General features: G+C 44.7%; 1 protein-coding gene across 1 annotated transcript; it reads right to left on the bottom strand.

The window, feature by feature from the left end:
• Positions 1-21,928, bottom strand: MTURN (maturin, neural progenitor differentiation regulator homolog). The gene is made up of 3 exons (XM_073678064.1): positions 21,527-21,928; positions 7,924-8,046; positions 1-1,140 (listed from the first exon to the last, which is right to left on the bottom strand). Exons 1-3 carry the CDS (start codon positions 21,686-21,688, stop codon positions 1,030-1,032), a joined length of 396 nt encoding a protein of 131 aa, XP_073534165.1. The 5' UTR covers positions 21,689-21,928; the 3' UTR covers positions 1-1,029.
• Between the last annotated feature and the right edge of the window lie 3,039 nt (positions 21,929-24,967).

Genomic DNA, 24,967 nt, shown 5'->3' on the forward strand with positions numbered 1-24,967 from the left:
TTATATTAAAAAAAAAAAAAAAAAAAAAATCCCAAAATGTATGGTTTACGATTTCGGTCTAGTCTACTTCTGATGAGAAATACCGATCTAATAGTAATATTGAACTTCTGCAGTTTGGAAGGACTTTTTCCAAGTACAGAACTCTCATATTTTTACCATTGTCTGTTTTAGTAATAAATAATGTATATAACATTTGTAATACATTAAATAATTTATCAGATGGACTACTTATTGGCCACTATGATTTATAACATTTAGATAACAAAATAGTTTCCTTGCCGTACGGGGTGTAAGAGTTTATTAAGCCATACCACCTCTAAAGCTCAGGAAAAAAGTGTATTTACTAAGGAATCCATTTCTGGGGCTATAAACTTCATATGTTAATATATTTTTTTTAGAATTGGTTGCTCATCTAAGAGGGAACATTTATCACTTGGTACACCAGCGCTTTCTATTGCTTCTTGATAAGGTAAGACATTCTGTAACGACTAGCCAAATTTGACCCAGTGTTTAGTTTGGGCATCTAGGTAACCAGGCTAAGTGACGCCCTTGCTCCTTCATCGAGATTTGATCACTAATAATGGAGTTTCCAAAAAAATCTAATTCTACTCTATGGGGGTGGGAATGTGTACTTATGGAAAAGAAAACAAGACATTGGATTTCTATTTGGTCTTCCTCAAAATAGAAATAATATTCAGTGCTCGCTATGTTCACTTAAAAAATGTCTGTCATGAATACTAACTTTGGGCCATGTTGTTTACAACCAATATGGCTCCCCATCCATTGTTATCGAATAGCAAATCCTATTAGTCAGATCCATTCCAAACTGAGCCCAACAACCTCAAAAACAATGATAAAAATTCTAGAATCAGAAATGGATGGAAAGCAACAAAACTCCCATGGAAACGCTGCTGTCGGCAAGCCTGATGCTCCGCTCGCTGTGAGTGTTTCTGCATTTTTGTCAAAATGTGTTTACTATTACATTATGTTGGGTTTGTTTTCCTTCCTATAGGGGATAGCCTAGGTCTTCTACTGCTGGCTGACCCCCATCTGCTGGTGATCTGCCTCTGGTTCCTCCTCCTCCACGTCTGCATTGTATTCTTCAAAAGTGTCGTCATCCACATCTGGGAGACCGAGTAGCTGTAGGAAATAAAAGAACGAATCCATCAGAGACCAGGACCCAGTACAAAAATAATATTAATAGCTCATAAAGAAAACAGCAAGTAGCACCTTGCGATACCTTTCTACATGATTAACATAGGCATTATTAGGTCTAAAGGCCTCCATACATATTAGACTAATGTTGGCCAAACCCGCCGATATCGACAGGTTGGGCAGCCATTCTACTGTATCTGGGGTCCTGCCCAACTGAATATTGTGGGAGATGATAATTAGGAATGTTTTATTCTCCAAGGCTGCGTGCCCACTATGCGTTTTTCAAGCGTTTTCACCACAGAATTTCTGCAGCGAAAACGCTTAAAAAACGCTTGGTAATACGTGTCCCATGGTCCCCAATGATAATGCGGAAATTTCCGCTGCGGATTATCATTGCGGAAAATTCCGCAGCATGTCTATTAATTTTGCGGAAACACGGCATAATCGCCGCCATTGACTTGCATTGAATCGCTTAATATCCGCATGACTACATGTGCACATGCGGATATTAAGCAATTCAATGCGCGGATGGTACCCGGGTCTGGAGAAGAGGGTCTCCCCTACACAGCCGGGTACCATAGTACCTGTAGTTAAATAAGAATTAAAATAAAAAAACATTATACTGACCTTCCAATGGCCCCCGGTCTCCTTCTCCGGTGTCTTGGGTGGCTCGCGGTGGTGTAAAAGGACCTTCCATGACATCATTTAGTCATGTGACAGGTCACGTGACCGCTGACGGCGGTCGCGTGACCTGTTACATGACTAAATTACGTCATGGAAGGTCCTTTTACACCACCGCGAGTCGCCCAAGACACCGGGGGCTATCGGAATGTGAGTATAATGTTTTTGGTTTTTTTTATATATTTTTTTACCATTTTTATTCTTTTTTTAACTATTAACTTGGTCACACTATATAAATCCATGCTGGTTGCATGGATTTATATAGTGTGACCAAGCTGTCAAGCACTTTTCCAAGTGATGGTTTTAAATTAGATTTTAAAAAAGGATAAATTATCATCATTTCTATCTAGGGAGAGCCATTGAAGAGGTTGTCGGGGCATAGGTATGATCCTCACTCCCGCAGCTTACTGACATTACAACTGCCGAGAGAAGAGCTGTGCCATACAACGCTATGGTGCCATCCTAGGTTTCAGGGTATGATGCCCCGGCACAGGGGAAAAAGAACACACCCGGAGAAGAATCTCAGCTAACTTCACCTTGGTTGAATAGGAAATTAGCACATCGGGTGCCCGAAACTTTACAAGACAATAACACCGCAGCGGAGAAGAGAAATAAAAACGTTGTTTTATTCAGCTCTTCAGCCCCTTTATGATGAGATAACAAGTTTAACATGTAAAAAGTAGCAATAGGTCCTCTTTAATATAACTTTTGGAGCCATTCAATAGTCACAGGTGAACATCTGCGAGCTGTGACCCCCACAAATACCCTAAGGTGCCAAGCAGGAACCCTCTGTGATTTCAGTTATTTAACACGGAAAATTTGATACAGAGAGCTAAGGATTTCAAGGGTGCTCTACAAATACCCCTAATGTCTGGTCATCCAATGTTAAGCCAGGACATTAAGCTTATCTTTTCACTACAAAGATAACCCATTACAGAGAATAGAGTTTGCTGAATAAGGCAAGGCACTGCAGAGTGCCTGTAACATGATAAGGGCACATTACTCCCTGTATTGTGAGCAAAGCGGCAGGGAAACCGTTTCATTGTCTTACTCATGGATAATGCAATATAATCATTAAGGTGTTGGCAAGATCCAGCAGCCCTCAGCATAAGTATGGAGTCTCAGAGCTTTGGCATACTGCGGGCAAGCCACAGATGTCACCATGACAAGGCCAGACATCACAAGGGTTAATGATGAAGCACTCCATCTGTATGGCTTTATCTCTAGCCGAGAATTACAGATCCTGTATTGGCTGCAGGAATCAGAAGGAATCAACCCGCGGAGCGGAATAATATGCATCCTGGGACTAGGGATAACCACAGTGATAAACAACAATAAAGATAGTACTTTTCAGCATCAAAATGATTCTCAATAAAAGTAAATATAAAGTGTGTCTTGCGCTGGTAAGATTAGGCCGTAGGAGTAAGATGGTTAGATTAGATAAATAAATATTAAGAGCATAGGTGTATTTCACATGAAATTTTTATTTTTAAAATAAGTTTCATTTTAAAAATTTTTTAAAAAGAAGATAAGGATTATAAAAAGTGATTCCTGAAGGGTAGAATAGGGCTCTATACGGGATTCTTTTTGTAGTGGGCCCGTGGATTTCTGGGCTGAATGGAGTTAAGCGTTATGGGGATAGTCCAGGGGGTTTCTTGGATTAAAGTAAAAGGGGAAAAAAATAGATTAGTGAGCGGGTTTACTCACCTATGGCCAGAAAAAAAGAGAAAGTGCAGTATACCTGGTTCAGATGTGGATCGGGGTTGGATCCGTAGCGTGAGACAATTTTGATAGTCGTGATAAATGGTAGCAAATCCCAGACTGTGGACAGCTCATATGAAGAGCATGGCCTGGAAGATACGGAGTAGGGTAAGTATTTGTATAGGCTTAATTTAGTACATAGATAAATCGAAAATTGAGCACATAAATAACAATGTGAGAAAGGAGGTTCAGTTACCTGTAGGGTGTTTATATACAGATTCAGAGCTATGCGGACTTGAGGTGGTCGCTGGAGAGCGACCCACCCAAGACTAGCTGCCTTCTACTATTTACCTAAAATACACAAATCACTTTCTCATCCCCCAGGTAGACCCATTATTTCTGGAATCCAATGCTTAACTTCCAATCTATCCAGATACATCGATAAACACCTACGAGATTTGGTACCCCTCTTGCCAGCATATTTAAAGGACAGCCAACATGTCCTTCGGCTCTTACAACAGGTTAAATGGTGCAACAATTTTATCCTGGGCACCATAGAAATCTCTTCACTCTACACAGTAATCCAACACGAAGTAGACTGTCAGGCGGCCACTCATTTTCTTCAGAAACAAAATAAACTACCAAATGAGCAAATCCAGTACATCAAGGAGTGCATGAAGTTTATTCTCACACACAATTATTTCAAATATGACAACAAATTTTATACGCAAAAGTGGGGTACAGCCATGGGGACCAAGTTCGCCCCAAGTTATGCGAATCTTTACGTTGGCCGGTGGGAGTAGTCTGCAATCCACCCCGGCGGGGCTCTCAGACCGAACCTGGTGCTATGGCATAGATTCATCGATGATATTCTCTTCATCTGGTCTGGGGATCAACAATCACTTGACTCCTTTCTTAAGGAGATTAACAATAATGAATTCTACTTCGAATTCACCTCTAATACCAGTCCACAACAGGTGAATTTTCTAGACCTCAATATTTATATACATGACAACAAAATCCAGATCAAAACCTACAGAAAACCTACAGACTCAAACAGTTTCATTTCGCTGGACAGTTGTCATCTCCCTAGCTGGCTTTTAAATATCCCAGGCAGCCAATATATGCGGTTACACAGGAATTGCTCGAACATTGAGAATTTTGATGAAGAATCTTCACAACTTACCAAAAAATTTTTGGGAAAAGGATATAACATACATTTTCTCAACGAAGTGAGAAATAAGATTCAAGCAATATCCAGGGACACACTTTTTAAGAATCATAACGCAAAACCTCATGTACAGGACCCCATGACACAACTCAATATCCCTATTATTACCCAATTCAATTCTAATACTCATCTATTAAAGAAAATTATTACTAAGCACTGGCATACTCTTCATGATGATAAAACGATAGGTGATCTCATCCCACCAAAACCCAGATTCATTTTTAAGAAGGCCAAAAACCTGGGCAACTTCATTGCTCCCACAATCTAAACTTCCAAACTACTGAACGATCTCCGTTCACTAAAGAAGTTTTTGGTTTCTCTACCTGTAATAAATGTGCAGTATGCAGTAAACTTCACACTACCAAACAAAAAAATCATTAAAGAAGGCCAAGTTACCCATAGCAATTCAGACTTCATTACCTGTAATACTGAAGGTGTTATCTATAGACTCAGATGTCCATGTAACAAACTATATGTAGGTAGGACAAAACGTCCCCTACATATACGTATTAAGGAGCACCTGCGCAATATCTCCAAGAAATTCGATAGAGTAATGTTTCGACAACGGGTGTCCGAGAAACACGGAGGCTCTATAAAGGGAACCGTGATAACAGGTTTACAGAAGGTATACAAACAATGGCGAAAAGGTGATTATTTAAAACAGATGTCAAGAATTGAAAGCAAATGGATCTTTACTCTAGACACACTCAAACCAAAAGGACCCAATTCAGAGATAGAACTATTTGCATTTAATGAGGAATAGATCTGACATCAAAGGAGTCACCATCCACAACAGCAATAAGCTATGTATTACACTGGAACTTGCAGTAAACTCCGCCCCTATTACTAGCATTGGAGGAGTGCACATATATAAGGGACCCATTTCCATCCACAGACCAACCCTGAAGAAGAGAACCGTAGTTCTCGAAACGCATTGGTTTCTTGGTCTGTTCAGGCCCCCGTACCGGTACGAGTCACGTGTGTCACGTCACGTGCACCTACGTCACGCAGGTCCTTCTGCTCCTTTGCCAGGCGCTCACCGCAGGTCCTATCCCGCTTCCTGCACGCAGCCGACGGAGGACGCTGAGAGCATAGTGGGATAACAGCTGGTCACCGGCCGGGTCCCTGTTCTACTCCCCTGCTCCCTCATTATCCTACCTTCCAAACGCAGTATTTTGAAGCTAAGAAGCAAGATTCAAAAGACGCCCCAATCCAGCATCGCCGAGGACACCATGCACTGGAACACCTCCAGACAAACTCACAACAGTAAGTGACGGAGCAGTGCTCTGATAAGAGTTTGTTGAACTATCCACTACACCGCACTGCATATGTATTGTATTAACAGTAACGGATCGACGCACTGTCACCCACAGCGCGCCAGTCACTATTAGCATCCCAGTCCGAGGACAGGCTACAACTAAGGTAATAACACGCCAATTGCCACACAAGGAGAGCGTAATTACCGCAGAAACGAGCTCTCCAGCGACCACCTCAAGTCCGCATAGCTCTGAATCTGTATATAAACACCCTACAGGTAACTGAACCTCCTTTCTCACATTGTTATTTATGTGCTCAATTTTCGATTTATCTATGTACTAAATTAAGCCTATACAAATACTTACCCTACTCCGTATCTTCCAGGCCATGCTCTTCATATGAGCTGTCCACAGTCTGGGATTTGCTACCATTTATCACGACTATCAAAATTGTCTCACGCTACGGATCCAACCCCGATCCACATCTGAACCAGGTATACTGCACTTTCTCTTTTTTTCTGGTCATAGGTGGCTAGTCTGAGAATCAAAATGTCAGAAATAGATTCTGGTCAATGGCTAATAGTAAAGATACGGTACACGAATCATGATGAGGTCTCTTTATGGGGTTTTTTCCAATCTCTAAGGGCAGAAATGAAGCAAACCAAAATAGTCTTGGCGTTGTACCAATCACAGGCTGCAGGGGTACTGACTTATGAACGGAGCAGGAATTGCATCTGGAGCCGGCATCTGCTAGATCCGCAGGAGAGCGGGAAGATGTGTTTGCAATGTTATAGTTTTATATTATTTATTATTTTTAATGCATCCATGCCTGAAAAAAAAAAATTCTATATCAGACAGCCCCTTTAAGCTTTCATTTAGAATTTCATTCTGTGACCCAGTTAGGGTCGTATTCCATATATGAAAAAGTTAAAGGGGACAAAGTCCCACGTGCAGTCCTCCAAGTATGTTCTGTAGGTGTTAAACAACAAAAGCAAACAGAAATTAAAGAGAAAGTAACATACAAGTTTGTCTTTTGCGCCGTATTTCCATTGTAAAATAGGATCTACCATTATATAATGATCGGAAAGGGAACAATCCTGGGAATGAAGAGGCTGCATCATCTTTAGTTTTTCCTCTGCGCAGAGTGTTCCTGGCAAAACAGCTGTGCAGGTATCTGCCGTCTGACCCATTCATCTGAATGGAGTCGTAGTGTAACAGGTGGCCTGGGAGCGCTCCTCTGCAGAGAAAACTCTGGCGAGGACACAGGACTGAAGACTCCTGTATTCTCAGAGATTGGACCCCCGTAGATTATTAAAGGAAATTATCAGCAAGATTTTACCCCCCCCCCCCAAACTATTTATATGCACATGTAGCTCTTTCAATGACAAGTCCAGCCATATTTTTACATGACCGGTCTGTTTCTCTGTTACTGAGAAATCAGCGTATGAATCAATATGCAAATGAGCTGAAGAGCTATTGTAGATCTGAAGCCTTTGTCACTCCAGCTCTATTTTCCCACCACCTCCTGCTTGACTGACAGCACCTTTGCCTGATATCACACAACATAGAGCCAGTCAGTCAACCAGTGAGGAATAGAGGAACAGAGTTGGAGTGACAGAGGCTTCAGATCTACCTTATCGATTTGCATCTCAATTAAAACACTTCACTTCTCAGTAATGGAGGAACGGACCGGCCATGTAATGGAATTGCTAGACTTGTCTTTGAAAGAGCTATATGCACAAATAAATAGTTTGGGGGATTACATTAATGATGGAATGTGGATAAGCGGAGACACCAGCAGAGGACTTTGACTACTTTCACAACGTATAAGTAACCAGTCACCTAGCTAAAAAAAACAGAGTAGTCATTTATGTTTACTGGGCTAAACATGGGACTTACTGGCCTAAAAGACTTGAAGACTTTCTCCAGTATTTCATGAAGAGTTTTCTTCCCACAAGATGAAATGTAATCCTGCGCTAGCTGCAGGAAAGGCAAGCAGTCTTCACTTTCACTCCACACATGCTGCAAGATAATGAAATAATACCAATGAGCCATTATTCCGCCACAAATATAAGACACATTATGTAACGAGATCGAGGCAGACCCCGCGCAAGGGGTAAAGGGTCATTCCCGCCTCTCATGTATTTAAGGAGACATCAGAGGATGTTTATTTTTACCCTTTGGACTGTCATGTCTTCTGCCCACATATCCGCCAAGCGCAGAGAATGCCCCATTGTGGTCCACGATAATGACTGGATAATTACACCAACAGAGCGAGGCTGTGACAATAACATTTGTGTCTTGTGTCGGATTATAGTGTTCTGCTTGCACAGCCATCGGAGCTAATCATCTTTGTGTCTACAGGCTTTTATTAGTCAAACTAATAATGGAGAGCTCATCATCTAACGTTGTGCAGAATGAGATCAAGCGCTGGCACAGATGTTACCTCTGGTGGTCATTCCTTATTCCATGCTTCTAGCAACATTTAAAAAAAACAACAACTTTCTACCTGGTCCAAGAAGTTGCACTTTGTCATGCATCAAAAATTACTTCAGAATTTTACAGCATCGCTGTAGACTTTGTCCTTGGCTTGAAAAGTTAACCTTACCAATTAATCAAAAAAATATACCTTTATAAGAGTAAGAGACCTGTTTACTGATCCAAAACTCCAAATCCTCTGCATGCACTTAACATTTAAGCTATGTTCACACTAGGTTGTTTTGGTGCATTTTTTGTGCGTTTTTCAGGATCCCAAAGTTCAGTTTTGCTTCAACCACAGAAGCATGAACACAGGTCACCAATGCAAGACATACTGTATGTGAAACCATATTAACCAGAATTACAAATGTAACAGTGGGGGAAGGTGAATTGTTCAGGAATAGTTTACCCAAGACACTGGCAGTACATTGAGTTTGTAGGACACTATTTATTTTCACATTGAGTTGCTCAGAGATTGTTCAATTTCACACCTCCGTGGGCCACATGTATTGTTCAATCTCACACCTAGCTGAGCCAATGTTTACATTGTACACATCGCTAAGTTAATTAAATCATCATTCCATAATGATGAATATGAGAGAAGAGCACCAAGAAAAGCCCTGCCCATAGGCCGCCCCTGAGCATCAGCATATCGTTATTAAACAAGAACCACAGAACGGATTTCATCAACCCAGGTATCATTTTAATCAGTGTAAGGGTGCCAACCTGACACTGCCTGTAGTTTACTTAGCACAATCCTGATGACAGGTTCTCTTTAATAACTACCTACCTGTTCGGCCCTGCCGACTCAGAGCTGTCACTGGCGATTCACCTGCTTCCATTGACATCACGTCAACAAAGCAGCGTCTTCTTTTTCGCTCTGCTAATCGGCATGCATCTGCCTGTTCTGCTAGGGGACATCCTCTCCCGGCTCAGCCAGCGATTTCCCCTGCATCATTTCACCTCACGTCAACAGAGCAGTGCCTTCTTTTCTGGTTTGCTCTGTGGATGGGGCGTCTCTGCCTTTGTCATGCTAATCAACAGCCTGCTCCCCACTGCCTAACTGTGGGGAGCCAGATGTCAATCAGCAGGACTATGGTAGTGATGCCTGTTGGCAGAGCAGACCAGACAAGAAGGCACTGCTCTGTTGATATGAGGTGAAATGAAGCAGTGGAAAACACTAGCTGAGCCGGGAGAGAACGTCCCCATGCAGAACAGGCAGATATATACCGGTTATTATTTTTGTGTATGGGCTAAAAACTAAAAGTCCTGGATAACCCCTTTATAACTCTGGCTGCCTGTTTAAAGCTCACTGCAGTTGACTTACACATTGTCCTCAATGATAAAAACGTGACTATGTTCCTATTGTGTTGTCGATGCTTATGTTTTGTATTTGCTAAGCTCCCAATGTCTACATTATATACTGTTATGGTTCACCTGTCGGCTATGAAAAAGATATTTAAATAACATATCTGTTCAACTGACTAATTTAAATCTTACCTGTCATTTCAGGTAACTTTTTAGAGTAAGTGTGTGTGTATATATGAGGGATAATACTATTCCTGGCCATTTTAAATAAATTTCCACCCTCGTGGGATCCATTTCTATTTTTCAGTTCTCTCTGAGCTAGTGAGTAGAGACCAGCTGTTATGTCTTGTATACATGGAACAGAAACATGAGGGATTCCTGCTCTCTTATCTGTGTAACAAATCAACAGAAGCAGTAGCATGTAGGATATTACTGTATACAGCTGTATGACTGATTGACATTACACATTGGTACCGAGCTGTGTGGCTGTGAATCCAGGACATAAAGGGGTTGTCCTATCCTGTTTTCTAAAGTGCACTGCGACGACCCAACCTCCTACTTTCCAGCGACTGTGCACTTCAACTTGACTGACAGTTCTGACCCATAGCATCGCAGGCCTGAACTGTGCGGTTTCTAATGCTGCAAGAAGGAGCGCACTGAAGCTGGCTGGATCGGGAGCTATCAGTGCACTGAAGCCAGCTCAAAGTAGCACTTACAAACTTTATTAAAAACAGCCTGTAAGCACTGCATAAGTTCAGCCACCTAGACTGCAAGGGTGGCTGGTAACCTAGGCAATGAGCAATTAACAGAATTAAAAATTCCTCTGTGAACAGAGAGGATTATTAAGAACCAGTAAATTTCAAAGTTACTTTTTTATTTTTTTACAAACACTTTTCAATTTCAACCAATAAATAACATGTGAAAAACACATTTAGTAGAAGCTGCAGCATAATTTGCCCATTTTCTTACGTTGTTCCTGCCTCAATGTCCTCCTAACCCTATTCATACAATATACTAGCTCAGAGCGTTCACCCTTTGCCTAAGGGTGTAGTCAGACGGCTACATGTATTTCTACGCAGCTGTTCCGCTCAGGTCGGGAGAGTCGCCGGCCAGTCCGTGCACTGGGTTTTGATCTCGTTCCAATTTATAAAGCCGTCTGAATTCGCCCCAAGACAAATTGTACCAGTAGTTGCAGACTGAGTTCAGAAGGCCGAGGGTGGGGGGTAAGGGAGGGAGAATAGAAGTGGCTCATAAAAGATATATATATATTTCAAAGTTTCTTATATACATCTCTATTAATTTTTAGTATATTTAAAGCCTTTATATGACTAATGGATCACAATGGAAATATTTGGTGTGCATGGGAGGCAAACATAGGGCAAAAACATAGGGCAAAAACATAATATGAATGGCTCCTCAGGCTGAAGTCACACAGTGTCTCATGGTGTTTGTCATGGCCTTTTTGCTAAGGTTTTTATTAAGCAAAAAAAAAAAAAAAAATGCTGCAATTAAATGTTATTTCAACTGCACTCTACAGTAAACTACTTGCAATATGGAAGCACAGTTAAGTCCTTTTGAGAGAAAAATGGATTTAAAGGGAATTTTCACCTTTTAAACATTAGTTACGTGGCTACTTAAAAAAACAGCCATACTTAAAAGCATCTTTTAAAATAATTTTTTTAAACTACTTATCTTAAAACGAAGCATTTTTATTGGCCAAAATTATGCTCATTTTTAATCCCTGCTTCCATTTCACTGGGAACACTCAAACTGTTTGGAAATGCGCCTGAAAACTGGTAAAAAATTAGGTGTATAAAACGTGTATTTACAGTGGTACTCCCATAGAAGTGTACGGTTAAGGAGCGATCCCTAAAGTGGAACTCAGGATCAATATATTGTGAAATTCCTGCCACGTCTGCACTTTTCAAACAAATCTACTTGGTGAATATGTAACTTAAGCGACAACCTCTGAACATTGTAGTAGCTTCCTTAAAGGGAACTTGTCACTTGAAAAAAACACTATTGGGGTTAATCTTCAGGTTAATAGCATTCTAAACCTGCCTGGCGCCTGCACTTAATTTCCTTCTGGCAACGAGGGTCTAACTTCCCCCCACCCTGGCAGCGTTCGGGTTTCAGTCATGTTGATGGGTCCGATACAGGTTCAGTCACAGCTCTGTGTATAGAGAATGACAGCTATAACTGCGCCCATAGCTCCGACCTTCCCAATTTGAGGGCTAAGTCCCACCGTCCCGACTTCTAATACTCACCTCTTTCTGATGTCTTCATTGCTCCGTTGCTCCTCCCCCTTGAGGGGTGGGGCCGCATCTCTGTATTGACTAATTAGTGAATATTATAATCTTCTTGTCTAGTGATCGGGTCTGCCCGGGACTCGAAATCCCGTTTCCATGTTTACAGGCAGGAGCTCTAGCAATAAGCAACAGCCCACAGTGATGTAGATAGAATTTGGTAATCTTGAGCTGTATTGCAGGCAGTGAACCCAGAAGCAGATTATACAGGTACATATAGATACATTTTAACAGTGTATTTCTATGTTCCCTGTATTGCAGGAGTCAAGAAAGTGTCTTTTTTTCCCTAAAAAACTGCTAAAAATAATAAAAGAAATTGCAAAAATGTCTTTTTTTGTGAGTCTCACAAGTACTCGAACCCACAACCTTCAACATAACAGGCAGGAGCTAAAGCAATTGATGATGATGTCTCTGGGAGAATTTTGTGTACTTGATCTGCATTGAAGCCTCTGACTCTACAGGCAGATTATACTGATACATTGCACATAGAAATACACTGCTATGTCTCTGTATTCTAGAGGGAGGATAAAAGAGATGCTTTTTCTTCCTATAAAATTACTAAAAAATAATGAAAAACAATTACAATAATGTAAATTTTTAAGGGTGCTGAACTGTGTGCTTTAGTGCTGTTTATTTCTGCAGAGGTTGCTATGTGGAGCCTAAAAAAAAAAAAAAAAAACATGTAAGAAACTGCAGCTCCTTTTTAAGATTAGAATTAGTGTTGAGCGAACATGCTCGACACTGCTCGGTACTCGCCCGAGCATCACGCTACTCAGGATGTTCGGCGAGCACCGAGCATTTCCGGGTTACTCGGGCGGGAGCTCGGGTCTCCGCCCTGCATGTTTGGTGCTCTTTACAGAGCCAATGAACATGCAGGGATTGCCAGCCAGTCACTGTAATGCCGCAGCCATGTTGTTTGTGGGCATTACAGTGATTGGCTGGCCGCACAGCGTCACCTCCCAGACGATCAGCCCGTCATGATTGGTGTGTGTGGGTGTCTGCGAGTGTGTGCGGGGTGTCTGTGCGTGTGTCTGCGGGTGTGTGCGGTGTCTGTGCGATGTCTGCGAGTGTGTGCGGTGTCTGTGCGATGTCTGCGGTGTCTGTGCGATGTCTGCGGGTGTGTGCGGTGTCTGTGCGATGTCTGCGGTGTCTGTGCGATGTCTGCGGGTGTGTGCGGTGTCTGTGCGATGTCTGCGGGTGTGTGCGGTGTCTGTGCGATGTCTGCGGGTGTGTGCGGTGTCTGTGCGATGTCTGCGGGTGTGTGCGGTGTCTGCGAGAGGTCTGCGGGTGTGTGCATGCAGGCAGACATAGGCCGATGTGACACTACTACTCCCATCGGCCTATGTCTGTCCCCCGTCCACTCGTGCCAGCAGGATCAGCTCGATGGGAGCAGTAGTTCCCATCAGCCTGATCCTGCTATATAAATTGCCCTACTGTGTCCCCAATAAATTTTAAATACATGTCATTGGTGGCCAGTGGTTGCCTACAATAAATTAGTTCATACATTACCTGTCCCCGCCGATCGCCACCTAAAATAAAGTAAAAAATAAAAAACTACACCTATACTCACCTAGACACCTAATTCCCCGAAGCCATCGATCTCCTGTAATAAAATATAAAATAATAAACCACAACCTTATCCTTACCCCTCCGTAGTAGTCCACGAGTGTCCCACGATGATCTCCAGTTTAGAGCAGCCACATAGAATGTGACCGCTCTGAGCCGCTGCCGCCGCTAGAATGATGGGGCCGTAAAGCAGCCCCGTCATTGCATAAGCGGGTTCGCCGGAGTTCAGGCAGCGCTGCTCCGGTTAGCTCCTTTACGGCCCTGCTGTATCGTGAAAAATTCCCACGGTACAGCAGTGCCGTAAAGGAGGTCTCCGGAGCTGCGCTGCCTGAATGCACTCCGGTGACCTCAGTCAGTGGCTCCCGCTGCCGGGAGCGGACGTGTTCCCGGCAGTGTGAGCTTACAGCAGCCATGCACAGCTGTCACCATCTCCAGATGTGACAGCTGTGCATGGGAGATCAGCGCAGGAACGTGGACAGGTAACTATTTTTTTTTTTGTAAACTAAGAATTAAATAAAATGGTGTGTTTTATTTCAAATAAATTATTTTTTTCTGGGTGTAGTGTGTTTTTTCTTTTTAACACTTTGTAGGTTAGTAATGGGGGTGTCTTATAGACGCCCATCATTACTAACCTGGGCTTCATGGCAGCTGGCGCTGACATGAACCCCAACCCTATTACCCCCTGCCACCGCACCAGGGCAGCGTGGAAGAGCGAGGCTAAGTGCCAGAATTGGCGCATCCTATGGATGCGCCATTTCTGGGGCGGCTGACGGCTGGTGTTTCTAGCCAGGGAGGGGGCCAATATTCATGGCACCCTTCCTGGGCTATTAATATCAGCCCCCAGCTGTCTGCCTAGCCTTTGCTAGCTATTAAATTAGGGGGGACCCCACGTCATTTTTTTGAGGGGGTCCCCCATTTTAATAGCTAGTAAAGGCTAGGTATTCAGCTGGGGGTTGATATTAGTAGCCTGGGAAGCTCCGTGGGTATTACCCCCTTCCCAGGCTTCAAACATCTGCCCCAGCCGTCTGCTTAACCTCCGCTAGAGACTAAAATTACGGGGAACCCCACGCCAATTTTTTTTTTAATAAATCCTTTATTTTAACACTAAATGACAAGTACAGTAATCAACACTGTCACTGTACTTCATATATATATGTTACTGACATGTTTCTATCTATCTAATCTATGTATGATTCTCTATTCCTTCTATTCTAAATTGTCGGGTACAGATGCTGAATTGCCGGCCGGCTTTTTTAAAGAGACGGTGCATGAAAACACTATTATATTTTTAAATAAATCCTTTACACTAAATGACAAGTACAGTAAGCAACACTGTCACTGTACTTCATATATATGTGACTGACATGTTTCTATCTATCTAATCTATGTGTGAAGCTCTATTCTTTCTGTTGTAAATTGTCGGGTACCGGTGTATGCCGCTGATGAATTGCCGGCTTTTCGCGTAATACATTCTACATTATTCTTAGTTGATTTACTTCATGTAGAATTAACCTACCAGGAAAGAAAGGGTTTATTTTCATTCCGATATTTGTGTCCCATTGACTTGCATTGGTTTCCTGTATCGGAATCGGCGATATCCGATACTTTTTGGGTATCGGTCCGATCCAATCCGATACGATATTTCCTGATACCGGAAGGTATCGCTCAACACTATCCTTAACATATTTCACATGAAAGCACTTTCACTTTTGTTTTTGAACGTTTTATTGTGAGCCCGTAAAAGTGGCTTAATACCTCTGACCACGTTGTTGACAGCAGTGACCTGGGGGTCAGAAATGCTTCCTGGGGCGATCCCCATGCTGTCCCCATGTCATTTGAGCACTGTCACTATCGTTTTGGGCACTTGTTAAGACTGCTGGGGGAGCCGCCGCAAAAATGCTCGAGTCTCCCATAGACTAACATTGGGCTCGTTGCTCGGGTCGAGCACCCGAGTATCACGGCGAGCTCGGCCCGAGGTTCGAGCATTTTAGTGCTCGCTCAACACTAATTAGAATCAAAATTTTTCTGCACTATAAAGAAACACATTAAAAACGTGGCTTCACATCAGAATCAAAAACGGATCAAATAAGGGGGAAAATGCCTAAAAAATGAAGCAAGGATGAAATAACCAGAGAAGATTGTTATTATGTAGTTTGGTGAGGATACCTGCAGAAAACAAAAGGCACATTATTTAGGCTGTGTGTGAACATGGCCTTACAAACACCAAAGAGCTAGATGTGATATAATGAAGCTACATAAAAGGTGAGAAAGTTCTAGCTGCTAGGACTGTGAATGAATGAATAAAAAAGGAGTCCATATGTCCCAAGATACAGTACTTTGTCCCTATCTTTGTTCTTCAAAAGCTGAGCAGTACAAAAGCGCTCCAGTCACTGACTGACAGCTTGCTCAGAATTAGAGCCCGCTGTCAGTCAGTGCCAGGGCACGCGTTTTTGCCACCGCTTTCTATACACAGAGAAGCGACTGAACATGCGCAAGTGCCACCCCTGTGATTGAAAATCGAACAATGCCGAGGGGGGATAAAGTTAATTTCCTCCCAGCAGTGAGGGTCTAATTGCGGGCACTGGGCAGGTTCAGAACGCAAATTAACAGCGTTTTGCCAAGTGACAGGTTCCCTTTAAATGGTTGTCAACAAGAAGTTGTTACTTGAAAGCATTAAATTCACATAACTCAAGAGACATAGTGGGATAGCATAATCATCTCAGCTGAGGTTTATTTTTTTTTTTACTTTGAAATCGCAGACTTCTGCAGGATGAAGTTTGGGATACATACACAGATTATCCAAGAATCCTTAAAGGGAATCTCTCAGCAAGATTTCACCCCCAAACTATTTATATGTGCATGTAGCTCTTTCAGCAATACCTTTATTATGGGCAGTCTGTTCCTCCATTACTGAGAAATCAGCATTTAGATTATTAAAGGGGTTACCAGGGACCATTTCTGGCAAGTAGCTAACTACCCGCCTGTTGTGCCCAGCGCCGATCTCTGCCAACTCACAGCAATCACGGCCCACTCCTGCTTGTGATTGTGCAGATTCCGGTGAGGTCACGTCGACAGGGCAGCCTCTTCTCTTCTGCTCTACTCTGTTGATGGAGAGTGACTGCCGATGTCATGCCGACTGACAGCCAGATCTCCACTGTTAGGAAGGGAAAGACCAAAATTGCCGGCAAGAACAGTCTGCGATTGCTCTGAGCCAGCGCCAGGCAGAACAGCTACCTGCCTTTCAGTTCTTAGAATCATGAATAAAAAATCCCAGATAACCCTTTTAAGCAAATGAGGCTGAAGTGCTTTTAGCACATTGAAGCTCTTCTCAAGCTTCTGTCACTCCAGCTCTATTTCCGCCTGCTTGACTGATTGCTACTTTACTGTGGGACTTCAAGGAGCTGTCAGTAAAGTACGAGGAGGCAGCGATTGGCAGAGTATGGAGCCGGAGTGACAGACTTTGGAAGAGCTCCTACACTTCTAAAGTGATTTCTCAGTAAAGGAGGAACAGACTGGCTAGGTAAAGGTATTGTGACGCTAGTCACTACTCACGGAAAAGCCGAGAGGCTGAGTAATCAACCAGTCCGAGTTCAAAAGCCAGGAGGGTGTGTCATAGACAGAGGGGTGCGGCAAAGGCGTAGTCGGGTAACAGTCCATGGTCAGAATTCCAAGAAAGTAGTGGATCCCGACCAAAGGGCTAGACAAACGGATGGTCAAGGCAAAGAGAAAATCAGGCAACAAAGATCAGAATACAAGACTAGGAACACAGAGAAAACACATGCTACTTGAGCAAGGCTACAATTGGCAGAAATCTAAGGTAGAGAGCCAGTTAAATAGCCAGGTAATTACTCCAAATAGGAGACACATGGATGAAGCCCCGGCACGCCCTAGCCCTGATTGGACGGCTAAACTGTCACTCAGAAACCGACAGATAAGCCCGCCCCAGCTCCCAATGGTATGGCTGTGCTGTCAATCATCATACAGACAGCTCAGCGGCTACCCTAGACTGGACTGCAGAACAGTCATTCAATGAGTCCAGACACATCGATAGGCGTAATTGTGACAGGTATTGTTGGCTTTAACTTTACAAAATCAACATGTGCACATAAATAGTTTGAGGGGTGAAATTCTGCTGGCAGTTGCCCTTTAATAGTTATGTACATCTTTGACCAGTAAAATTATTTTTTTACATATATATGGTACTAGTTGCCTTTAGTTTGCAGCTTGATCCAAGTTTCAGATTTTTCCTTTTGCAGGAGTGTCCCGCCTAGTAATGTAGGCTGGATGTTACCTCTGTGTATATCCTCAGAGATTATAAATGCTTTCTCCACTGTCCACATTGTGAAAATCTGTGTACAGCCCCCTCCCCATCACTACTTCTCTCTCTCTAAGGCCACATTCACAAGTTCAGTATTTGGTCAGTATTTTACATCAGTATGTGTAAGCCAAAACCAGGAGTGGAACAATCAGAGGAAAAGTATAATAGAAACACGTCACCACTTCTGTATTTATCACCCACTCCTGGTTTTAGCTTACAAATACTGAGGTAAAATACTGTCCAAACACTCAATGTGTGAACATGGCCTAACACTTAGAAAAGCAAGAGAAAAGGCAGAACTACTGTTGAGCGAGTATGTTCTGTTAACCCTTTCGGCGAGTATGCTCGGGCCGAGCTCCGAGTATTTACAGCTGCTCGGTGATATGGTTGAATCACTCCTGTGCATGATTTGCGACTGATTGACAGTTTTATTACATGTGAGGAATGTCTATTTCTTACACATTCCTCACATGTAATAAAGCTGTCAAACAGTTGCAAATCATGCACAGGAGTGATTCAACCATATCACCGAGCAGCTGTAAATACTCGGAGCTCGGCCCGAGCATACTCGCCGAAAGGGTTAACAGAACATACTCGCTCAACACTAGCAGAGACAACTGTCAGAACCAGGAGCTCTGACGGATTAGTATCAGTTTTGAAAGCTCTCAGCTAGATGAAGGACTTGCAGACACTCTGCAACACTAAGATAACAAAAATGTATTTTATAAGGAAAACGTAGACAGTTGGTGAGCCGAGTGTCAGTGCTCTGTGCTCCGATCCTCTTATATGAGAGAATCGCAGCACAGGTGCGGAGTAAATGGAGAAAGGAATTTCTCCATCTCCTCCATTGCCGGCATCCGCGGTAATCGGACTGCACTCGGATGACATCCGAGTGCAGTGATGTTTCACAAACACCCATATACTTGTATAGACTTGTATGGGTGAGTGTGATCCAATTCTCGGATGCAATCGCGACGTGCTGCAATTTTTTTCTCATGCCGAATCGGCACGAGAAAATAATCAAAGATCTGCAGTGCCCCATAGAATAACACTGGGTCGAGTGCTATCTGATAAAACATTGCAGTGCACTCGGCCATGTTATACGCTCATGTGAACGAGGCATTATGATGAGAAACCTTGGGTCGTGACACTCACTGATGGTACTTTAATATGTAGGACCTACTAAAACAATGTTGGAGAACAAGGACACCTTTTCTGGCCATCAGCTTCCCTAATGTCCGTGTTCTCCTTCAGCATAGCGCCCCCTACTGCACTGCAAAACATGTTCATGAATGGTTGAACAAAATTGTCATATATCAGTCTAATTGAGCATTTGTGGGATATGCTGGAGAAACCAGTCCGATCCATGGAAAATCCATCTCACGATAAATCTTGGCCTCACCCAAAAATATTTTGATTTTTTTTATTGTCCAGTTCACAATGAAGAAATGATTTATTGCACAGGTTGTTCCTAGTGTTGGTTAGTGGCAGTTTTTTGCTTTTTGCCGTCTGCTGCACTCTACTACTCCATTCAGGTTAGCTCTTATGGCTTCTTTAGAAATGGAGATCCTGATACCAGAGGACCTGAGTGTAGGTTATGTGAACTATACCACAAACGGACACCTTAGTGATTGTATCACGGGGTTAAAAAAATGGTGCTTTACCCACCCTACCTGGGTCCAGTGACAAGTTTCAGTCGCTGCTGCCAGTGTCTGCTATTGTTGGCAGTGCTGAGGTCACATCGACAGGGCTGCAGTCAATAAGTGAGTTCAGTTATTGGTGGCAGTGCTCTAGACATGACATCAGAGCTGAAGACAATAAGAGACACCGAGAGCAGCGCTGGACCCGGGGAGGGCAAGTAAACAGCAGTTTGTTTTTCTAAAACAAACTGCAGAAAGAGGACAAGGGTTTTCCAAAACCCCTTTAAAAAAAGGTGTTCTCCCAATATCACAAGCTATTCACAAAAGAGGGGACAACTTGTTAACGTTTACCACGCCCCCTGTTGAAGAAGGGTGAACGCGCGTTGGGGCAGCAGGGACACGTGGAGACCAGCTACATTACATGTAAGCAATTTTAAAATCACTATGGATATACTTTAGTTTGGTCAACCTTATTATTATGTATGGGATTATTGATATACCCTCATCTTACTATATTAAGATCTGTTGTGTTATCTAGACCAATTTAACTACTATGTATGTGCTGAATTAACCTTTATGTGTGCCCTTCCATTACACGCAGCCCTTTGCTACAATATTAGTCGTATTTGATGATATTATCTTTCGTAAACTATAAATAATAAATATATTTTTGGGGGTAAAATATACTCTTTGAATTGGGCTTTTCTTTATGCCCTCTGATAGCAGGTGTCTCCGATGATAAGGAGCCTGCTGAAAACTCTTCCTGAAAGGACAAATAGCACATATCTAAAAAAATCCCCAGTGGCCAGTGTGAAGAAAAAAAAACAAAACAACCATTAGCAATTTAAAAAAACAAAAACAAAACAACCACATGTAAAAAAAGCACTGATTTAGCTAATAGGTCATTTCTGATGATGACGTCCCTTTAACTTTGAGACACTGAGCCAATGACGCAGGTAACGGACCATACAAGTCTTCACCCTTGAGGGCAACGCACACCAGTGTTTCCTTACAGCGGGCAATGCCCTCTATCATTATTTATACATGGTCAGCTATAAGCCCTGTGGAATATCACACGCTGGTGACCCCAAATTAGCCAGAACCAATGTTACCATGTGAAACAGATAAATGATGACATCACGCAATGACTGCTCCTTATTCTGACACCTCTGGGCATGAAGGAGTTAACAGCTCTTGGGAATAAAAATGAAATTTACTGTTCAGTGCCCACCCACCTCCGGGGGGTCTGCCCACCACCGTGCCAGTCCACCTGTTCCTGCCCACCTCTGTGCCCCGGGGGGCATGCTCACATCCGTACCCGCCTACCTCTGTGCCTTGGGGGGGGGGGTGCCCACCCACCACTGTACTGGGGTGGGGCTTCCCATCTCTGTCTAACCTCTGCCTGGTGGTGCCACCTCCATCGTCTACTGCTTATTGCCAGGCACGTGTGATAAATGCCAGTATGTAATTGTGCCTTGTGTAGATTGTACTGCCCCATTAATAATGCCGCCCGGCCACTCTCTGCCCAAGGTATGTTGGCACTGTGCAGGGCACTTCCTGAAATTGCTGACCAGTGAGTAATCTCCCCAGGGCAGTGGTCTGAATGGGGTCTGTGCCAACAGGGGAGCAGCTGGTGAATGTAATGTAAATGCTCCATGTACGGTGGGCGATGGTGCCAGTGGTACGTGCTGCCCCTGTACACAGTGCCAGGCCTGAGCCCTGCAGTGCAGCAGACAGGACACTCGCCAGTCCATCACACACACTAGGCCTATGGGATCCACACGCAGCGCCCACCATAAGCGCCTGCCTGCACGCTCGGTCATGCCCACCTCGGGTACCAGGCCTTTGTACGCAGCGCAGGGCACCTGGCACGTCGCAATACTCACAAAATTGTCCCCGCAGCCGTTGTCGGGGCACAGCACGTAGAAGGAGACCCCGGGGTCGGCGTAGAAATCCATCCTCCGCTCCGTCTCCTCGGTGGCGATCAGATCGAAAGGGGTGTTCGAGCACCATTTGTCGGCGACGTCTGCCAGCTGCTGAAAATCCATCCTGGCCCGTGCCCACTGCGATCTCCAGGTGACAGCTATGTATGCATTGTTTACATGCTGCTCATGGAGGGCGGGGGCAGAGAAGGCCGCGGCGATGCAGCGGATGCTCGGGTATTGTTCACCTCCCCAGCCGCTCCGAGCGCAGTTGCCGTGTGACGGAGATAATGCAGGTCGGTGACGTCACGGCAGGCCCTGCCTTGCGAACAGCTGGGTCGTCAGTGCCCGTGACGTCATTAAGGCGGTGCCCAACCGGCTTCTGCGCTGCTGAGAGGATGAAAGCTGCAGTATCCCCGGTGCTATAGACGGCGTCCTACCGACCGCACCGCCTCCTGTGCAGGGGCCCCGGAGACCCGTATGCGGCAGACCACCCTGCATGGGTCGCCTACAGGGGGGTCCGCCAATAAGGCCGCTCTGTGGAGTACGAGACGCTGCAGGGAGCGGTTCCCTAATGCAGCTGCTGCCATTAACCTGCAGGGCAGTAACCTCGGGGTCGGCTCCGGGTTTAGTGGGGTCTTGGGCTGCTGAGTCCTAGGCAGTCGCCTCATGGACACAAAGAGCTTTGAAACGTCTCAATTTTTGTGCAATTTGAGACTGTGCAAAGTTTTAGCAATTTTTGGCATTTGGACGCCATTTTTGCCCAGTACCAGACTGGAGTAAGCTTTGTGGCTAGGTGCACTCCCCTATCGCCGCACCAGCGTCTTGTTTTTTTTAAAAGTCTATGGGTGCATGCAAAACATCGGACTGCACTCGGATGTTATCCGGGTGCAGCCCGATTACGACAGATGCCGGCAACGGAGGAAATGAAGAAATTACTTTCTCCGTCTCCTCCGCAGATGAGCTGTGATTCTCTGATGTGAGAGGATCAGAGCACTGACACTCATGCTAATGTTCTGCTATGAGCGAGAGCTATCGCATCCGATTCTCTCGCATGAAAGAATCATCGGATGCTATCCGGGGCATACATAGAAATCATGGGGCCCCATAGCAGAAGCTCTAACTGGGCCCCCCTCCCCACAAAAAAATAAATATTTGCGTCACAGAAGAGCAGATCTCACAACTTTCCAGCCTTTACATAGTAATTTTCCTCCTGCTGAAGTCCTGGATGCCTCTTTCATTGCCCCCATAAAGTATGATGCCAATAAAAGTGCCCCCCAAACACAGTATGATACCCCCATGGTGCATTCTCCACATTAGCCTCCACATGCACAGTATAATGACCCTATTGTACCCCACTTCAACTCCCAAGGCAAAGTATGGTGACATTAACACAGTATGATCCCCCAACTATGACTCCCACACAGCCCTCCATACAGTATAATGGTTCACGCTAGCCCTCCAAACAGTATAATGGCCCCACACAGCCCTCCAAACAGTATGATGGACCCCACACAAACCTTCACACCGTATAATTGCTTTCATACAGTATAATGGCCCCACATAGCCCTCAAAATATAATGGCCCCATATAGCCTTCCATATATTATAATAGGCCCCCCATAATCCTCCATATAGTATAATGTGCCCCCCATAATCCTCCATATAGTATAATGAACTTCCCATGGGCCTCCATAGAATATAATGCACTCCCCATAGTCCTCCATACAGTATTTTAGACACCCCATAGGGTAAAATGCAGTCCCCATATAGTATAATGCACCGCACAGTCCTGCAGTATTATGGGCACCACGTACTCACTGATTTTAAAATACCTTATATTTTTTTAAATAAACTGACCCGAGTATACGCAGAGGCCCATAATTTTACCACAAAAAAGTGGGAAAACTTATTGGCTCGAGTATAAGCCTAGGGTGGGAAATGCAGCAGCTACTGGTAAATTTCCCCATCCTAGTACGCATTTCTCCTTCATCACCAATACTGGTATGTATGGTCCCCTCATCCCCCAATCCTGGTACGTATGACACCCTTTATCCCCAATCCAGGTACGTATGGCACCCCTCATCCCCAATCCTGGTATGTATGGCACCCCTCATCCTCCAATCCTGGTACGTATGGCACCCCTCATCCCCCAATCCTGGTATGTATGGCCCCCTCATCCCCCAATCCTGGAATGTATGGGCTCTCTTCCCCCAATCCTGGTATGTATGGGCCCTCTTCCCCCAATCCTGGTATGTATGGGCCCTCTTCCCCCAATCCTGGTATGTATGGTACCCCTCACCCCCAATCCTGGTATGCGTGGTCTCCTCAGCCCCTAATCCTAGTATGCGTGGCCCCCTCATCCCTCAATCCTGGTATGTGTGGCCCCCCTCAACCTCCAATCCTGGTATGCATGGCCCCCCTTATCCCCCCAATCCTGGTATGCATGGCCCCCCTCATCCCCCAATCCTGGTATGTGTGGCCCCCTCATCCCCAATCTTGGTATGTGTGGTCCCCTCATCCCCAATCTTGGTATGTGTGGTCCCCTCATCCCCCAATCTTGGTATGTGTGGTCCCCTCATCCCCCAATCTTGGTATGTGTGGCCCCCTCATCCCCCAATCTTGGTATGTGTGGCCCCCCTCATCCCCCAATCCTGGTATGCGTGGCCCCCCTCATCCCCCAATCCTGGTATGCGTGGCCCCCCTCATCCCTCAATCCTGGTATGCAAGGCCCCCCTCATCCCACAGTCCTGGTATGCGTGGCCCCCCTCATCCCCCAGTCCTGGTATGCGTGGCACCCCTTATCCCCCAATCCTGGTATGCGTGGCTCCCCTCATCCCTCAATCCTGGTATGCGTGGCCCCCCTCATCCCTCAATCCTGGTATTCGTGGCCTCCTCATGCCCCAATCCTGGTATGCGTGGCCTCCTCATGCCCCAATCCTGGTATGCGTGGCCTCCTCATGCCCCAATCCTGGTATGTGTCGCCCCCTCATCCCCCAATCCTGGTATGCATGGCCCCCTCATCCCCCAATCCTGGTATGCATAGCCCCATCACTGCGCACACAAGAAAATAAACACTAATACTCACCTTCCTTCCTCGCCTCTGCTCCAGTGCTGTGTCCTGTCTGCCAGCAGCTCATGTCGGCATCTGAGCAGCGTGGGCTCTCAGACGCTGATGTGAGCTGCCGGCATATTCACTCCTCTCCATGCCGGGACTATGGGCGTGGAGAAGAGTGAATATGCATTTTCCTTAGTAGCGGGCACTGTCAGCAGGAGCTGCGGCTCAGCGCTCCTCTGTGCCCGCTACTAAAGAGAATGAATATTCATCCTTCTCCACACCCATAGGCGCGGAGAAGAGGGAATATTTATTTACCTTTAGCAGCGGGCACATGTGGTAGCTGCAGCA

Source organism: Phyllobates terribilis, unplaced genomic scaffold (assembly GCF_046119375.1).
Source record: "Phyllobates terribilis strain yellow unplaced genomic scaffold, ASM4611937v1 Scaffold_4__5_contigs__length_816908805, whole genome shotgun sequence".
NCBI classification, from domain to species: Eukaryota; Metazoa; Chordata; class Amphibia; order Anura; family Dendrobatidae; genus Phyllobates; species Phyllobates terribilis.